The sequence below is a fragment of the Aquila chrysaetos genome, chromosome 3, assembly GCF_900496995.4.
Source record: "Aquila chrysaetos chrysaetos chromosome 3, bAquChr1.4, whole genome shotgun sequence".
Lineage (NCBI taxonomy): Eukaryota > Metazoa > Chordata > Aves > Accipitriformes > Accipitridae > Aquila > Aquila chrysaetos.
The window spans coordinates 58,469,579-58,485,656 of NC_044006.1; the positions used below are offsets into that span (position 1 = coordinate 58,469,579).

The following is a 16,078-nucleotide window of genomic DNA, read 5'->3' on the forward strand; positions in this document are numbered from 1 at the left end:
TTTCAGCCCCACAAGCCTCCTTTCTGGTTGACTTGTATGTTTTTGATAGTGAGGTTGTAGCCAGTGTCTTCGGTTTTGAATGGTCAGCTACTAGTTGGAAAGCACAGTTCCATGCCTGACAAGTCATACTGAGTCTTGGCTCTACCAGGGTCATGGTTTGGTGTGTGTGAGAGAAACTGTGATTTTTTGTAAACCTGACTGTTTGTATAATGGACATATTGAGGTGTCTGGTAATTATTTTACTTACCTTCTAACGATACATATGTAGTACATAATAAATAGAAGGTTGTAATCCCAGTATGCACTTTTTACAATCACTGTGTAAGTTTTTAACTATTACTTGAAAAGTCTTAGTTTTCTGTAAATCAGTTAATATATCTTAGCTGACCTATGGTAAGCTTGGAATGTGAATCTCTTCAAGATGGGTGGCAACTACTCCCAGCTTTGCCTGCATCAGCACCAGCAGTTACTACCCTGCATAGTGGCCCCTTGTGATGTCTTCAGATGTACCTGAACTTCTCAATCAAAAAGCAGGGCAGATATGTGTTGATGCAGGAAAAAGTAATATTAGGGTCTGTGTGAGGATGTATACGTATGGTGTAGTACGTAAGGGACTTTGGGTCATGGCTTGGGAAATTGGATGGTGCATATATGCTGTCCAGGGGCTGATAGTGCTGGTATCCAAAGAGAGACTAGAGAAGCTAAGTTTAGGAATTGTGGTACAACTATTATTCAAAAAGACTTTTTTCACCATCATTCTGTTATGTGCCAAACATCCTTCTTGGCGATCTTATTCTAAGAATGATTTAATTATAGTATATAGTGGGGTATAAGTAGACAATATGTTTATGGTTTACTACAAGCTACTACTATTCATGCTTATCATGAAGGAGCTGGAATAATCCATGTGATAGAGATACCAGGCAGCACAGAGGCATTTGACATTTGCAGAAAGAGTTAGCTTGGTGAGGCTTATTAGCTATGTGTAGATGCTGGTCCTTGGGAGTCCATATTGATTCAGAGAGACCAGGAGATCTCAGTACTGAACTTCAGTGTTATGAATTCCAGAAGTTTTACTACCTCGAGCACAGCTCAGCTTGTACATGTGAAGTAAGATTGCTTACAGCATTGCAAGTGAATTAATGCGCTGTTGATGCGAATATGTATATTATAAGCCTGTCATTGCATCTAGAAGAATCAGTTTGGACTTGGTACAAATTACTCTAACGTCATAAAGGTGGTGTTTTTTCCACTTGGCATTGCTGTGTTAGTTTTTTTTGATGGGGGTGGCTTATGAAGTTGAATGCAGTACTGGCCCAGAACTGAGTCCGCACATTTGTGTGACACTACAGCTTGTCTAATAAGCCACCTGGATTTTAGTCATGGGGAATGTATTGAGGAGGCTGTGAGTCCCTGTGGAGCTAGCCACATAAGATACGAGATAGTATTCATCTGGATCTCAGCTGAATCTAGCGTAACTGGAGTCTTTGCACTTGGACATGTGTTTCTTGGAGCTCGGTGCAGAGACAGAAAGACTGTCATTGCAGAGTCAGTTTAGATCATACAGTACTTAATACTTTAGGATTCAGAGCTGTAGAAATGCAGCTATACTGTTTACCTCCAAAGCCAGTTCAGGTACATTGTGCTCTCATAGTGATAGGTTCCTGCTGGTAATCCTGCCAGACCTGAGCTGTTCCTGCATCTGCTGCACATATGATCCACAGTGTGAATACTTGAGATTTTTATTTATTTTTTTAAAAATCTTCAATGTAACAACAGTTGTAGTTTTCCTCTCCAAATTCCCTTTTTAAAAAAATCTTTCATCACATGCATATACAAGTTTGTTATTGCAGAGCTGCTCATAAGAGTTGTATGTTGTATCCATAGTTTAACACCCCATGCCCAGCATTAATGTAGTATGAAACAACCACAGGTATAGTGTTACTTGCCTTTTGCCTAAACAGAAGGAGGCAAAGAAGGCAGAAACAGGACTGTAGTCTTTCGATATGCAGATAGGTTGGTGATCAGAGCTCTGACAGCTCTGGCTCAACAGGCTGCCTCCAGGGGAATGGGATCTCTGTGCCTGTGCTTAGAATCGGTTTTGGCATGGTTATTACAGCTGTATCTGTAAACTAGAATGCACATTGATAAATATGGTCACAATAGAGGTGAACTAAACTTAATTTTAGAAGAAGAAAACTTGCTGTTTTCTTTTTTTCTTCAACTTGAAATACTGGCCACCAAATCATTCAGGACTAATATACTATCCGTTCTCTTTGAAGATAGCTCTTGAAATAATTCTTAAATTTTGAAAAGAATGTTTTTTTAATGTGTATCCATAATTTTCCTTAAAGGACATTTTATATAAGAATATTAGCACAACTACTTTTAGGAATACTATAACAAGTAGTAGAAAAATTGCTTTAGTTTTGAGCATACAACAGAAAAAATGACCTGTGTGCTTTTGTTGTTTGTGTGGCTTTTACACAGCAGTAGAACAGTAGACTTCTAAATAAGAGAAGGAAAAGTGACTGTAAAATACAAATTGCTAGTAGATTCTTTTATAAATATGAGAAACTGCTACTTATTAACGATATCTTCCTGCTTCTTCCCCCTTCTCTCCCCAATAAAAAAAAACCCAAACAAACCTCAACAACATAGTCTTGTCTTTTATGAATGGCTATGCAGTTTGGAAGGCAGTGAATGTTTGTTTGTAGCTGGATAACTGGGATAAAAAGTCTGCCTAAAGATACTTAGGCACAGCATTTTGTATTGGGTTTGCGTGGCAAGGTTTTGGTGGCGGGGGGGCTACAGGGGTGGCTTCTGTGAGAAGCTGCAAGAAGCTTCCCCTATGTCAGATAGAACCAATGCCAGCCGGCTCCAAGACAGACCTGCTGCTGGCCGAGGCCGAGCCCATCAGTGACAGTGGTAGCACCTCTGAGATAACATATTTAAGAAGGGGAAAAAGAAAACTGCGCAACTGCAGCCGGAGAGAGGAGTGAGAATATGTGCGAGAACCAACCCTGCAGACACCAAGGTCAGTGAAGAAGGAGGGGAGGAGGTGCTCCAGGTGCCGGAGCAGAGATTCCCCTGCAGCCCATGGTGAGGAAGACCATGGTGAGGCAGGCTGTCCCCCTGTGCCCATGGAGGTCCACGGTGGAGCAGATATCCACCTGCAGCCTGGGGAGGACCCCATGCTGGAGCAGGTGGGTGCCCGAAGGAGGCTGCGACCCTGTGGGAAGCCTGTGCTGGAGCAGGCTCCGGGCAGGACCTGTGGCCCTGTGGAGAGAGGAGCCCAATGCTGGAGCAGGTTTGCTGGCAGGACTTGAGACCCCGCAGGGGACCCACGCTGGAACAGTGTGTGCCGGAGGGACTGCACCCCGTGGAAAGGACCCACACTGGAGCAGTTCATGAAGAACTGCAGCCTGTGGGAAGGACTCAGGTTGGAGAAGTTCGTGGTGGACTGTCTCCTGTGGGAGGGACCCCATGCTGGAGCAGGGGAAGGTGAGGAGTCCTCCCCCTGAGGAGGAAGGAGCAGCAGAGACAACGTGTGATGAACTGACCGCAACCCCCATTCCCTGTCCCCCTGCGCTGCTCAGGGGGAGGAGGTGGAGAAAACTGGGAGTAAAGTTAGGCCCAGGAAGAAGGGAGGGCTGGGGGGAAGGTGTTTTAAGATTCAGTTTTATTTCTCATTATCCTACTCTGATTTGATTGGTAATAAATTAAACTAATTTTCCCCAAGCTGAGTCCATTTTGCCCATGACGGTAATTGCTGAGTGATCTCTCCCTGTCCTTGTCTTGACCCACAGAGTCTTTTGTTATGTTTTCTCTCCCCTGTCTAGCTGAGGAGAGGGGAGTGATAGTGGGGCTTTAGTGGGCACCTGATGTGCAGCCAGGGTCAACCCACCACAGTCCTTTTTGGTGCCCAACGTGAGGCATGAGGAATTCGAGATAAGGGTAGTAACTGCGAGAGGTAATGGGCGAAACATGAACTGAACAGAGCTAGAGAGAGGAGAGTGGAATGATTGTGGGGAATTTCTGTTATAATTGTGGTAAAGGTGAAACTTCTTTTATTCTGAAATGCTGTTGACTGAGTCATCTGTGTTTCTTGTCCATTACATAGATGGGTGAGTGTTGTTTGCTTTGCATTTCATGAGTAGGAGAAAATACTTTTTCCTGTTGAGAATTTTTTTGTATACATAGTGAATACAGACCCATAACCTTATTCTACTGTGACTCAAAAGATGACAGAATTGCTTAGGTTGCATAGTGTCTGGTCATCAAGGTTAGGAGTACAAATGGCAGAAGGTGCTGCAGAAGTGCAGTATAGTTTCTCTGCATCTTCCACTCCAGCTGGTGAACTGAACCTTATGCACTGTATTGTGTACTGTGCTTATCAAAGTGGGAGTATTAATGCTATTTCTGATTGTGTTGCCTTCATGCCTTTTTTTTTTTTTTTTTTTTTTTTTTTTGTGTGCTGCATTTTTCCGGGCTTGTATGCATCCTTGCTACTCGGTTTCTAAATACACAGCTAAGTTCATAAACTTACTTGAAGCACTTCATTGTGACAGAAAAAGTCTGCTATACTTTTTTTCAGTTTTGATTAGCTGCAGTTTACCTAAATGTACACTTCTTTGTGCAGTAATTTATAATTACATTATGCTAAATATGGATACTTAGAGTATTCAGGCTTTAAAATGCAGTGTTCTATCACTCAGGTACAAGCACTTGATCAATAATTTTTTAATAGGTAAAAATATAACAGGTACTTTAGTAAATGCTCTAAAGGTTCTGTAGCAAAATTCCTAACCAAAGTGACGCTAGAGCAAAACATTTTCCATTACAGGAATTGCTTAATTCTTCACGCAGGAATGTTTTTTGACTATTCATTTCATTGCTAGACTGTTAAACCACTGGCAGAAGAAGTCTCTAAAGTAAGCAAGGAGCTCCTCAGCCTCAAGGAGCCTTACTTAAAGTGCGTGCTAGCATTTTATACCTAGGAATTTTTAGGGTATAGCTGCAGTAAGTTGCAGGAGGACACTGAAGTGAACCATTGCATACTGTGTTTTCTTCAGCTAGATTGAATTGGGTCAGTAGCATACTTTCAGCCTGATAACAAAAGCTTGTATGTTTAGTTGGAAGTCCAGCCAAACATGACAGGTATTTCTCACAGCCTTCTGATGCTTTCCATTAGAGATCAATCTGTGAATTGTAAACTTTGTGTATGTTTATAATTTGGATTCCTGCAACATCTAGCAGGGTTTACTAGACTTAAATATGTAGTGGGAGGTTTATGGCTTTGGACTTCTGAAGTTGGAGTAGCCAGGTCTTGATAGGTGCTGTGTGTCATCACCATGTTACATTGTACTCTACGTTAGTAGTTACCTTACAAGTATTGAGTAAAAGTATGACTAAATGTCACCTGTAGTACATACTGACTGGATGGTCTTGGAAGAAAGCTGATTTGCATGTTGAGTGCCTCTAATCTTCTTGTCATAGTCTGTAAATTTATTATCTGTAATAGATGTTTTTGACAGAGCTAACTGAATCTGCATATATTTTTATCTGATGGCTTGATAAAGAGAACTAGGTCGAGTGTCTTTAATTTATCCAGGTGTAAAACCTGAAATGCTTCAGGTAGTCAGTCTGTTTTTCTTTTACCTGTCAACTGTCTGCTTTAAAAAAAAAAGCTCTCACCTTCTCCTGGGACAGATGACTGAATAGAGATGGGGCAGAGATTTGGCAAATTCGTCAGCATCAGGAAATGATTATTTGAAGATGGAGATGACTTAATTTCTTAAGTTGTCAAGTTGCAGAACATAGCACTTTGGAAGAGAAGTACTGACAGTATGCGTTCGTTTGCTCTATTAGTGGTGTCAGCCAGTTGGGGATTCTTGAATGGGGCAGAAGATATTTTGATTCCTGTTGGTTCTTCATTGTGGCTTATAAATACTGGAGTCTGTTGTGAATCGTAGGTTGGAAACATTGGAGCTTTAGTTTGCTTCTCTTCAGATACCTTGGTTGAAAAATTGTGTAGTTAGCTACTTGCTGACTTCTGCTTTAAATACTTGCATGGTTGCAAGCTATCATTTATAGAGCCATTTAAATCAAAATATTGAAGGTGGGTATTTTGTGGGTTTGTAAGTAATGTCTTAAAATACTGCAGGTTGAGACTATTGATCAGATATATTGCTATCCAGCTGTAGTTTAGAAACTGATAAATAAGAAATGTGAATTTGGTTTTGTAGATAGCAGTCTTTTTATTGGCTAGGCCATGTATTCCTATAGATGCTTTTGGAAAAGGGGTTATGCAGTTCCTCCTTTTTGCTGTAGTGAGCAAGTGAAAAATGAAATTTTGACACTGGCAAGTATTGTAAAGCATGGGTGTAAAAAATCAGAAATAAACTTTAATGGGAATTTTCAAAGTACCTAATTGATTTTAAGGAAAAAATACCAAAGAAAAGATTGGTAAAATATCAGAGTAAAAGGATTTGATATGAATAGATAGCCTAAGTTTGGTGTGAGTAGAGGTTCAGTAATTTCAGCAGCATCTGGAAATGCTTGTGAGTTCTATTGGACTTTGTGGAGGCTTCAGGGGCTGAGAGGATGGTCTTCTCTGATTAGTCTTTGTATGTTGACAGTATTGGTTTTGCTTCATAGAAGATAGTTTGAAGGGGTGAATGGAAAAATGAGATGTCACTGGGTTCTGAGGGCTGGGGTAAGTTATTGCCAGCAGATGTAGACGTGGTCAGTCTGGTACGCATCCTGTTGCTGGGTCTGTTTTTGTACTGCCTGCCTGTGAATTCTCATCTATTGATAGAATTTATGCCAAGATCTAAATTTCCAGTATACTGGTCTGCACCACTCTGCAAATATCTGTGGGTTTTAATTCTTCTGGCTGTCTAATCCTGCAAAAACTGTTTCTTTGTAGGCTCTAAGGCATTTGTTCTTCTGTAGATACCAGCTCTGATTAGCTGAATTTGAGTTAGGTTTTCTGTTAAGTATAATCCAGTTGTCTGTGGTGTAATTAGTACACTCTTATGTAAGTGTCTTTAGAATATGGTGTCCCTTTATAAAGGGAGCTATGTTTACATTGGTTGTTCAGTACCATATTTGCCTGGATCTAACACAAACTAATCACTAAAATGACCCCAAATTTTTCCAGATTTGTTAGGGGGAAAACAGAATTTTTCTTATTTTCCATGTTTCCCTTCCAATGTATGTGTGTTTATTTTTTTACACTTCTGCCCTGCCCCATCAAAGAAATGGGCCAGAACACTAGGGGGAAGAGAGGTGTAGAAAGAAAAGTATAAAAGGAAGATAAGAAAATGTAAGACTCTCTCCTCTGGAGAAGATGGAATATGAATTTCACACCCTTTGGGGGAGAAGGAAAATAAATAGCAAAAAAGTTTCAAGCTTAGAAGATAATTTTTCATCCAAAAAGTGAGTAAAGAACTTCAACTAGTTACATATAGGTAGGATGACATATGTACAGCATTGGTATAACTGAAACTTTAAACATGATTTGTGATCAACTTTGTATCCAGAGCTGTTTTCTAGATACCCTCCCCCCACCAAATTTTTAGGTTTTTGACAGCAATGTGTATGTGCCTGCCAGTGTTAAATTGTTTTACATTAACTGAAATAACTACCAAAATGGATGTCTTTACCCTTCTAAACCATTTTTTTAACCCATATTAAGATACTTTGTACTATCTGTAGTAGTATATAAAACTATCTAGCACATTCAAAGTCTGTAGGATTGGGAAAGATCATATTAGGGTATGATAAAGAGTATTAGAGGTGACTACTGTATGTTTCCTTCTGCTAACACCCAAGGGTGATGCAAAATGTTATGGAATATTGGTAAAGGTAGGTGAGGCTGTACCACAGAGCTTGGGCGATGAATACCTGGACGCAGTCTGCTGTGCTGCAGGCTTCCGCAACTACTGATGAATGGGAGACAAGGTTGCCAAGAGCATCAGTGGCTGCCAGTTGGAAAGCCATTGATTAGAAAGTAACCTTCTGATCAACTGCTTTGCTTACTTTTGTAAATCTGTCCATGTGCTTTGGGGACTGTGTTGAGTTACTGCATTTTGATATATACAGAAATATCCAGTAGCATGACGTGCTGTAAAGTAGATGTATTTGGAAGCAAATTCAGCAGTAAAGCAATAAAATGATGACTTCTTGGTAACTGACACTCTTCTCCTAGGTTAATTTTAAGAAAGTCATAAGAATCTGATGGAGTGTGTGCAGGGTTTGTTTTCACGAAAATGTGAACTAGAACTCGCAACAAAACCAAATGGATTTAACCAGTCTACTGTTTGATTAATGATTAACAGGAGCAGTAGAATAAAATGTTTTGTCAAGTTTTAACTCCTGTTGATGAAAGGATTGAAAGAGACTGAGTGTCAGGTTTGAAGGGCTGTGATGCTGATTTTGAGTAACTTGCTGTTTTGTTATTTGTAACTTTAAGGGTCATGTATTGCAATCTCTTAAAGTTGTTCCTTTCAGTTAAATACTGGTGTGTTGGGGTTTTTTTTGCATTGTTGTCAAGCAATATGAAACAGTAATTTTGTGATCAAAATGTACTTGGATAAAAAAACTGTTCTGGAAGCATAGGTGTCATACTGGGTATAGTACAGCTTGGGAGGGAAAATAAGCTTGTAAACTAAACAGTTTGCATATATGGCTGATGCCTGTTAAAAAACTTGGAATATATGAATGTCAGGGAAATATCAAAACAAAATTGGCCTAATAAGTATGCTTGGGTCTGTGCCCAAGAAAAATGTCTGCATTACTAATGAAATTAAATTAGTCTGTTTCAGGTGCGGTGTGTGTTTTTTTGGTTTTGATTGGTTTGTTTTGGTTTTTGGGGGGTTGTGTGTTGGTGTGGTGATGTTTTGGTTGTGTTGGTTTTTTTTTTTTGTTGTTGTTTAATGTCCTTGGTTGGAATTCCATACTCACTTATAGACGGCATAGATGATGCTGCGTCCTAAACAGAGTGGTTGTATCCTTGCCCTACTCCCTATCTGTGTTCCTGTTATGTTTTTTGTCTGGCATTGTTGTTCATATGGCCTTATGGAAAGAAGGCTCAAAGAAGCGATCTGGCTGCAAAAAAAAGTATTTTATTTTTAGCTTGCTGACTGGGATTTCCATATGGTTAAATGAATGCTTTTGCCAGAGCAAGGGAGGCAGTAGAAAGTACACAGCAGGGGATGGCTCATGATCTTTTGGCAGCAGTGCGCAGTAATGTTAGCTTAAAGTGAGCCTGAAGTAAAGTCAGCTGGAACTGCAGCCTGATTACTCAGCTAACTTTTAGGAACTGTGGTCTCTTTAATCTGCTGTAGATCTTCTTGTGTTTTTTAACAGGTTAACAGGTCATATTGAGACACACAGTTTATTGCCTCATCGCAATGCTGGGAATTCAGTCCTGCAGGACTTTACTTGGTTGACAGTCATTATTCAGGTGAATGGTTACATTGGCCTAGCTTGGACCAGAATTCAGTAAATTACTTGCACAAGAATTCTTTGACCTTTGTTTTCTTATAACAAGAGACAGCATATAATGGATGTCTGCAGATGATGCTTTCTGAAACTTGCTCCAAATTTACAGAACCCTGAGGGAAGAACAATGCTATATTCCTACTATTCTTTTTTTTCTCCTCTCCTGCTTGTACAGTCTTGTTGCTATCTCTCTTTATCTTCCGTATCTACTGCGTGTCTTTTGCTCCTTCTCTTCATTTCAACATATATAGTCCGTTGGATTAAATCAGCTTCTCTATGCCTTTCCTCCATTTCCAGTTGAAAAATTGGTAGAGTTATATTAACCAAAAAGACTCAAGTAATTAGATTTGTCTAATGTTATCTACTGTTGGTTAAGGTAGCTCTTAGTCCTGATTAAAATGCAAAAGCATATTTATCTAAAATAGAGGGAGAAAACTTTGTGCCACAATGCAGTGGAGCAAAATTGGACTGTAACTAAGTATAGGAAGATGGATTTTTTTAGCTCCTTCTTTACTTCTCTTATTTTAGTCTTCTGGTCTTGGAACTTTTTTCTGCTGGGTATCTTTCGTGGACACCTCTGTGTTTGGTGGGTTTTTTTTTTGTTTGTTTGTTTTTTTAATTTTACTGTTCTTTATTTCTTCTTGGTTATTTCTACTTTTTTAATAATGACAGAAAAAATTCAGTTCTTTCCTCTTCTGCGTGGGCCTCCCATGCTTTTGACCACTTTAGGTCTCTCCTGGGTGACTTCTTAAGGATTAGACCCCTCAGGAGGCAGTGGGCTTTTCATCAGACCCAGGCTGTCTCAAGTTGCCTGGATGCTAAGGTTACACGATCAGTCTTCTTTCACTTAATTAACTTGCTGTTTATGTAGCTCAGAAGTGAGTTGTGACAGTCACACTGTCAGACTGTTCCAGCTGCAGAACTTTGAGATTGGTTTCACTTTAGTCCTCTGCAGGAGACCTGATAGTCCAAAGCAGTTCCTGCTGAGAGTTCACCTGAATTCTGCTTGTACAGAAGCTAGATCCATGAACTTAGTCTGTTCCACCAAAGAGCTGCAAAAATGAGATACCCATGTTACATTCTGTAGGGACAGAAGGGAAGGGACAATGTCACTTGCTACAACTTCAGTCTTCCTTCAGCCAGTATTTGTGTCTCTTTTCACTCCTGTTCTTCAAATCTAATCCAACTGGCTGTACCTACAGCACTACACGCACTGGTGCCCCTCCCTGCTATAGGACTAGAGCCCTTCAGCACAGCAAAGGATGTGGTTATTCTCTTGGGTCACAGTCAGCCTCTTTAGTATTCACATTTGCACTGTCTAACCTGATGATGTTTATCTGACCTGTTGATCAGTCACAGCAGCTTGCCCTATTTATGCTGTGAAGTCTTGTGGGTGTTGTGTCTGCCCCTCTTACCCCTTCCCTCTGCCCCCCCCCCCCCCCACTTGTTTAATAGTTCTTCACAATATTTTTGAATGCTCAGACAATAAATCTGTGTCAGAAATACTTTGCCAGAGCTAAGACTTAAAATGCACAACTGGAGAAGAGAGCTCTGGCATGGTCTGTGTGTTTAAATATTAGAGACCGTCTGACCATCCGTACCGATGGTCAGATTATTCCTTATCCCGTGTTGCAGAGATCAAAGCTTTATTCCATCATACAAGTTGTATGTGATGTGGCATTTAGTAGTGAGATTTGGCTGTTGCTGTTCACTTAAACTCCAAGCTCCATCCATAAGTAAACTGGAAGAAGGAGACACTACATGGACAAAAACATTCAAATAAGAAATTATAAGTAACTGGACTTCTGAGGTACATATACACCCCAACTATCTCCTTTCCTTTCTCCTACAGAATCCTTTGTAACAACATGTATTTAAACATTTTGAAAGTACCTAAGATTTTTTCAGTCACTTTGCAAATTCTCAGCTGAAATTACCACTTTTACAGCAATATATAATTTCAGAAAGATTTTAGAACTAGTAATGAAGTGTTAGTTAAAAAAAAAAAAAAAAACCACACAAAAGGAAAAATTTTCTTCTGGTTACTTGTATCAAGGGATGAGGCGCTGTTCCCATCTGGCAAAGCTACTGATGTTCCTATGGGGTGCCTATTGAAACTTGGGAGAGCAGAAATGGGTGACAGAATCTGAGAGTGTGGAGGCTGGGAAGGAGTTAGGCTCGCTATCTAGAGGGGGAAGCAGAAGGGGTCACTGTGTGGTGTGTTAGTTTACTAGGGTGCTACTTTATTGCAGATTGTAGCCAGAATTCAGGGCACCAGAAGTGCTCTGTGTCATCAGAGTGCAAGTATCTCTGCACAGTTGCCCAACTCCAGCTTTATGAGGGCAGGGTGCAGGCACACTGCTCCCTGCCATTGAGAGGATACTCTGCAGAACTACCTGCACTCAAGTTTTGTTCCACTGTCAGAGCTTCCTCCTCCACTTTAGTTTTCTGTCTTCTTTCTTTCTCTGACTGGTTGCAGCCAGGACTGCAGAGGAGTAATGAGGGAAGACCTAATGGACCTGAGTCCTATTAGAGATATGAGACAAAAAGAAGTTAGTTGAAACTGAGCTCTGATGAGACTGAATGGAGGATGCTTAACTCTGCTGCATAACAGACTGGTTCAATTCCTTGCCGCTTAGTGTCCTGTGATCACTTTAATTTTTTTAATTTTGTGTAAAGTTTGCTCAAGAAGTTTGCTAATTCTTTACTTACTAATGCTATGGCTCACCGCCTTCAGTTTTGCTGATGCAACTGATTGTGGGATTGTGCTTAAATTGTATCAGTGATATGACCTGAATTAAAAATGTTACAAAAAAAAAGTTCATTTCACTCCATTTAATTGATCTGGTTTAAGGGGTACCCCTACAGATAGTTGGGTCAGCAGCTGAGGGAGTGGTAGAAGGAGAGGTTAATAAGGGAGAGGTGAAGGGAGGAAGAAAACCTCCTAAACTGGTTTTGCCACTAGTGAAAATGTATGTCAAACTTCCACAGGCTTGCAGAGGTGGGGCAAGGTAGACTATTTTAACAGCTTACCTTGTCTCAGTGGTAGATATATCATCTCTGCTCACTGGCCTGAAGCTGCCAGCTGGCAGCTTTGGGGTGGGAACAACCTTTATTGTACTGTCACCATCAATATATACCAGGCTTCTCACTTTGAGAATGTGGTTCAGCGTATGGGGAATTAAACTGTGAAATGAACCTACTGCTACTGAGTATCTCTCAGCACCTAGTATTTAGTGTTTGGAGAGCTGGAGTGTTAAGATACAGCTCACATACATACCGCTTATGTAGGATTTGTTTAAAATGAACTTACCAGTTCATTTCAGTGGCAAGGAAGTCCTTATAACCTTGACTTAAAAAAAAAGTTGTAATGCTCCCAGTCTGCAGGCAGCTTACAGAATGGTTCAGAAGTTTTCAACCACTTTTATCTCTAAATTTCACCATAGGCTTAATGCTACCTTTCAATAAGTTGCTGATCATTTTAATGGGTGAATGTGAGGGAGGGATGAGTGAAGCAAAAGACAAAAAGCAGCAATCCTAAAGATTCTTCTTCCTGTGTGCAGCAGTCTGTACCAATGCACTGAGCAAAAATAATTTAAGAACTTTTCTATTCTACCCTTTGTGAAAGTCTCTTTGCTGCTATTGTAAACTTTCTTGCAGGTTAAGAGGAATAGATAGTCCTCAAGATATACTTCAGCCATATGAATTTCAGGAATGGAATTTCTCATTTCTCAAATAAGTTTGGACAATCTGAGGCACTTCTAGCATCATAGGCTCCTTTATCTGGTAACGGAGAATAGTACTGTTCAGGGAACACAGAGAAGATCTGTACTGATGCCAGATGTCCCTCTCCATTTGAAGGATGTGATGTTAAGTTTGCATCTGATGATAAGACTGTTCAGTTTCTTAAAAAGCTTGTTAGATTGATATGCTTTGAGTTGTCCCTAATTTGGCAATACACAAGGTTTTAATAAGGTGATTCCTAGGTATAGGATCTGCTGTAATGGTGTTCCTTTGCCTGTCATCTAGACCAGTTGAAGTGGAACGTGTGTCAAACCTGTTCAATTTCTGTCATCTCTGAACTGCTCTAGGACACTGAGAGATAAACTTGATATTAGGAACTTGATAGAGGCAGTGACAGCAGAATGGTTGTACTGTTGTGATCCTGGTGTATGTTGGAAGAATATGATGTCAAACTGCATGTTTCCAGACATATAGTCTTGGAGAATTTCAAGGATGAGTCAACTTCTGACCTCCTTTTTCTGAGACAGGAAGTGAGATTGTTTGTGGTCTCTCAGGGTAAGTGAGAGTCAGTGGAGACTGTGAAGTCAGCCACGGTGTGTGCACCTGTGCTGATTATATCCATGGTACATCTTTGTGATTGACCACCTTGGTGAATACAGAGGAGCTTTTGGAGGCTTGTCTCCAGAATTACAGGGTGTGGAATCCAGGAATAAAAACTTGGAGGTAGAACTGTGAGTAGCTTTAATATATATCATAGTTTCACGATCTGGAGGAGAAAGCTTGTGTTTGTGACAAACTAACATTCGTATTCAAGTAAAGGCTAAGGGAAAACACACCCATTCGCTTGTAAAGAATGGTTGCTTCCGTAATGTCAGCTAACAGTTTTGATGTGTGTGGTTTCTTTTTCAATGCTCCTATGATCGTTCCATTTTTTTATTTTATTTTTGCTTTTTTTCCTAGAGATGTGAATTATGCCCTCATAAGGATGGTGCTTTAAAGAGAACAGATAATGGGGGTAAGTTTTATTCTTACTTTTTGTGAACTCTCTTATTTTGTATGAGGGAAATAAGTCTGTGGAAAAAAAAAATTATAGGGATCTGAAACATAAATGAAAACACTGGCTGGTTTGGAAAGAGAGGACTATTTTACACTAACCTTTATTTGTCCAGTTTAGGTTGAATTTAATTTGAGAACATCAATCAGTTGTTTTTTTTTAGGAAAAAAAGTTACAATGAAGGAGAAACTGCATTTTAACATAAGATTTTAATGGGTAAAAAGGATAAATTTTATGTGTATTTAGGTGGAGTTTGAACGTTTATAGAAAGCTGCTGAAAGTGCACCATTCACGGAGGAAAGTGGAGTTTTAATGTCTGTAGCCCAGACTGAATGCACCAGTGCATTTTCAAAGAATAGCTTTTTCATGCCTGATTTACTAATAGGTTCTGTAACAAAGAAGTTAGAGCTGAAAAGTTGCAGTAGTGATTACCTGTCCTTTGCATCTTTCCAATTTCATCATTCAGGTTATCATCAGTTCTGCTCCTGCTGAGTAGAACTGCTAAGAGAAAGTCACCACTGAATATCCTGTCTTGATTATGTTTATACTAATAGCTGGGTGATATGAGTGAAAAATTTCAATTAACTTTTCAATCACTTCTGGAATTCCTTCTTCCCTCTTTACTAGATACTTCTAAATTCCTGTTCATTGTCTATCTGTAAATAGCCTGATCATTTTGATACTGAGCCCTTTCTCTTGCGAGAGGAGAAAGTATGATCAAGATTCATCGATTTAATTTGAACAGTCTATGTAAATTGTATTCTGGAGATTTTATGCTGCATATGTAGTATTCTAACTAATTTATATCTTAATTTAGCTTGATGTTAATGCAGCTTTGCTATTTCTGTTGCGGTTGAGTTGCAGGAACACAGGGCCTGCTTGTGTTGGGGCTGGTCTACCCTTTCCCTTGTCTACACTTTCACTGCAACGTACAGTATACTCTCTAGCGTTCACCATTCTAGTGTCTGCTTATCTCAAACACATTAGTGAACTTAGTGTCATTTGTGAGTGTTGGGAGATTGTACTGAGTCTGTGTTTTCTGTGTGTCAGTGAAACTACCATCTTAAGTGCCAGCCCAGTACTTCAGCCTTAAAACTGTTCTTCCTTTCAAACAGAAATGGCAGCTGGACACTTGCTTTTTTAGGAAATATGTAATAGGAAAGCCTCAAACCTCTTGAAATATACAGTAAAATTTGTGAAGTATGAAGTAGCTGAAGTGTTTTCTGTTTTTATACTTAAAGTAGTGTGTGAGAATGCCTTGCTATTCTCTGTGGTGATTTTGAAACTCTTTGCATAAAGTCTTGAGAACATATTTTGACAGTGTGCATCAAAGATCCGAGTATCCTATTAGTTATCTCTCTTATAGCTGTATTAATTTTAATTATGAATTCTTGTCTAAAAGTGAGGTTTAAACAGCAAAGTTGTTATGCTGTACGAACTGTATTGTCCCTACTATACATTCCATGACCAACTGTTTTCATCAGTGAAAGCTTCATAGTGAAAATTTCATAGTAGAGAAGGCTTAAGAATTTGTACTTCACCTTCTGGAAATGTCCCTGCCTCAATAATAGATTTTGTCCATGGTATTGAATACAGCAAATTCTACCTTATGGACCAAATGTCCTTTAAATAACAGCTTTACAGAAGGTTGTGAACCTTGGAAAAAATGAACTCTGACTGGTGTTGCATTTCAGAAATCTACATTCTTAACCTGAAGCTTTCCTTTCAAAGAGTTGCCTAAACAAGGGATTGTGCCAGAAGAGTTTCAGA

General features: G+C 39.7%; 1 protein-coding gene across 7 annotated transcripts in view; it reads left to right on the plus strand.

Moving 5' to 3' along the window:
- Positions 1-16,078, plus strand: part of MLLT10 (MLLT10 histone lysine methyltransferase DOT1L cofactor) — a 132,955-nt gene that overhangs the window by 6,913 nt on the left and 109,964 nt on the right. For 6 of the 7 annotated variants that reach the window (XM_041122678.1, XM_041122679.1, XM_030009923.2 and 3 more), the window contains one exon: positions 14,215-14,269. The exons of the other annotated variant lie outside the window; for it this stretch is intronic. In XM_041122678.1, the coding sequence (XP_040978612.1) occupies positions 14,215-14,269 (55 nt within the window). The remainder of the gene's footprint in view (positions 1-14,214; positions 14,270-16,078) is intronic. 7 annotated transcript variants of the gene reach the window in all.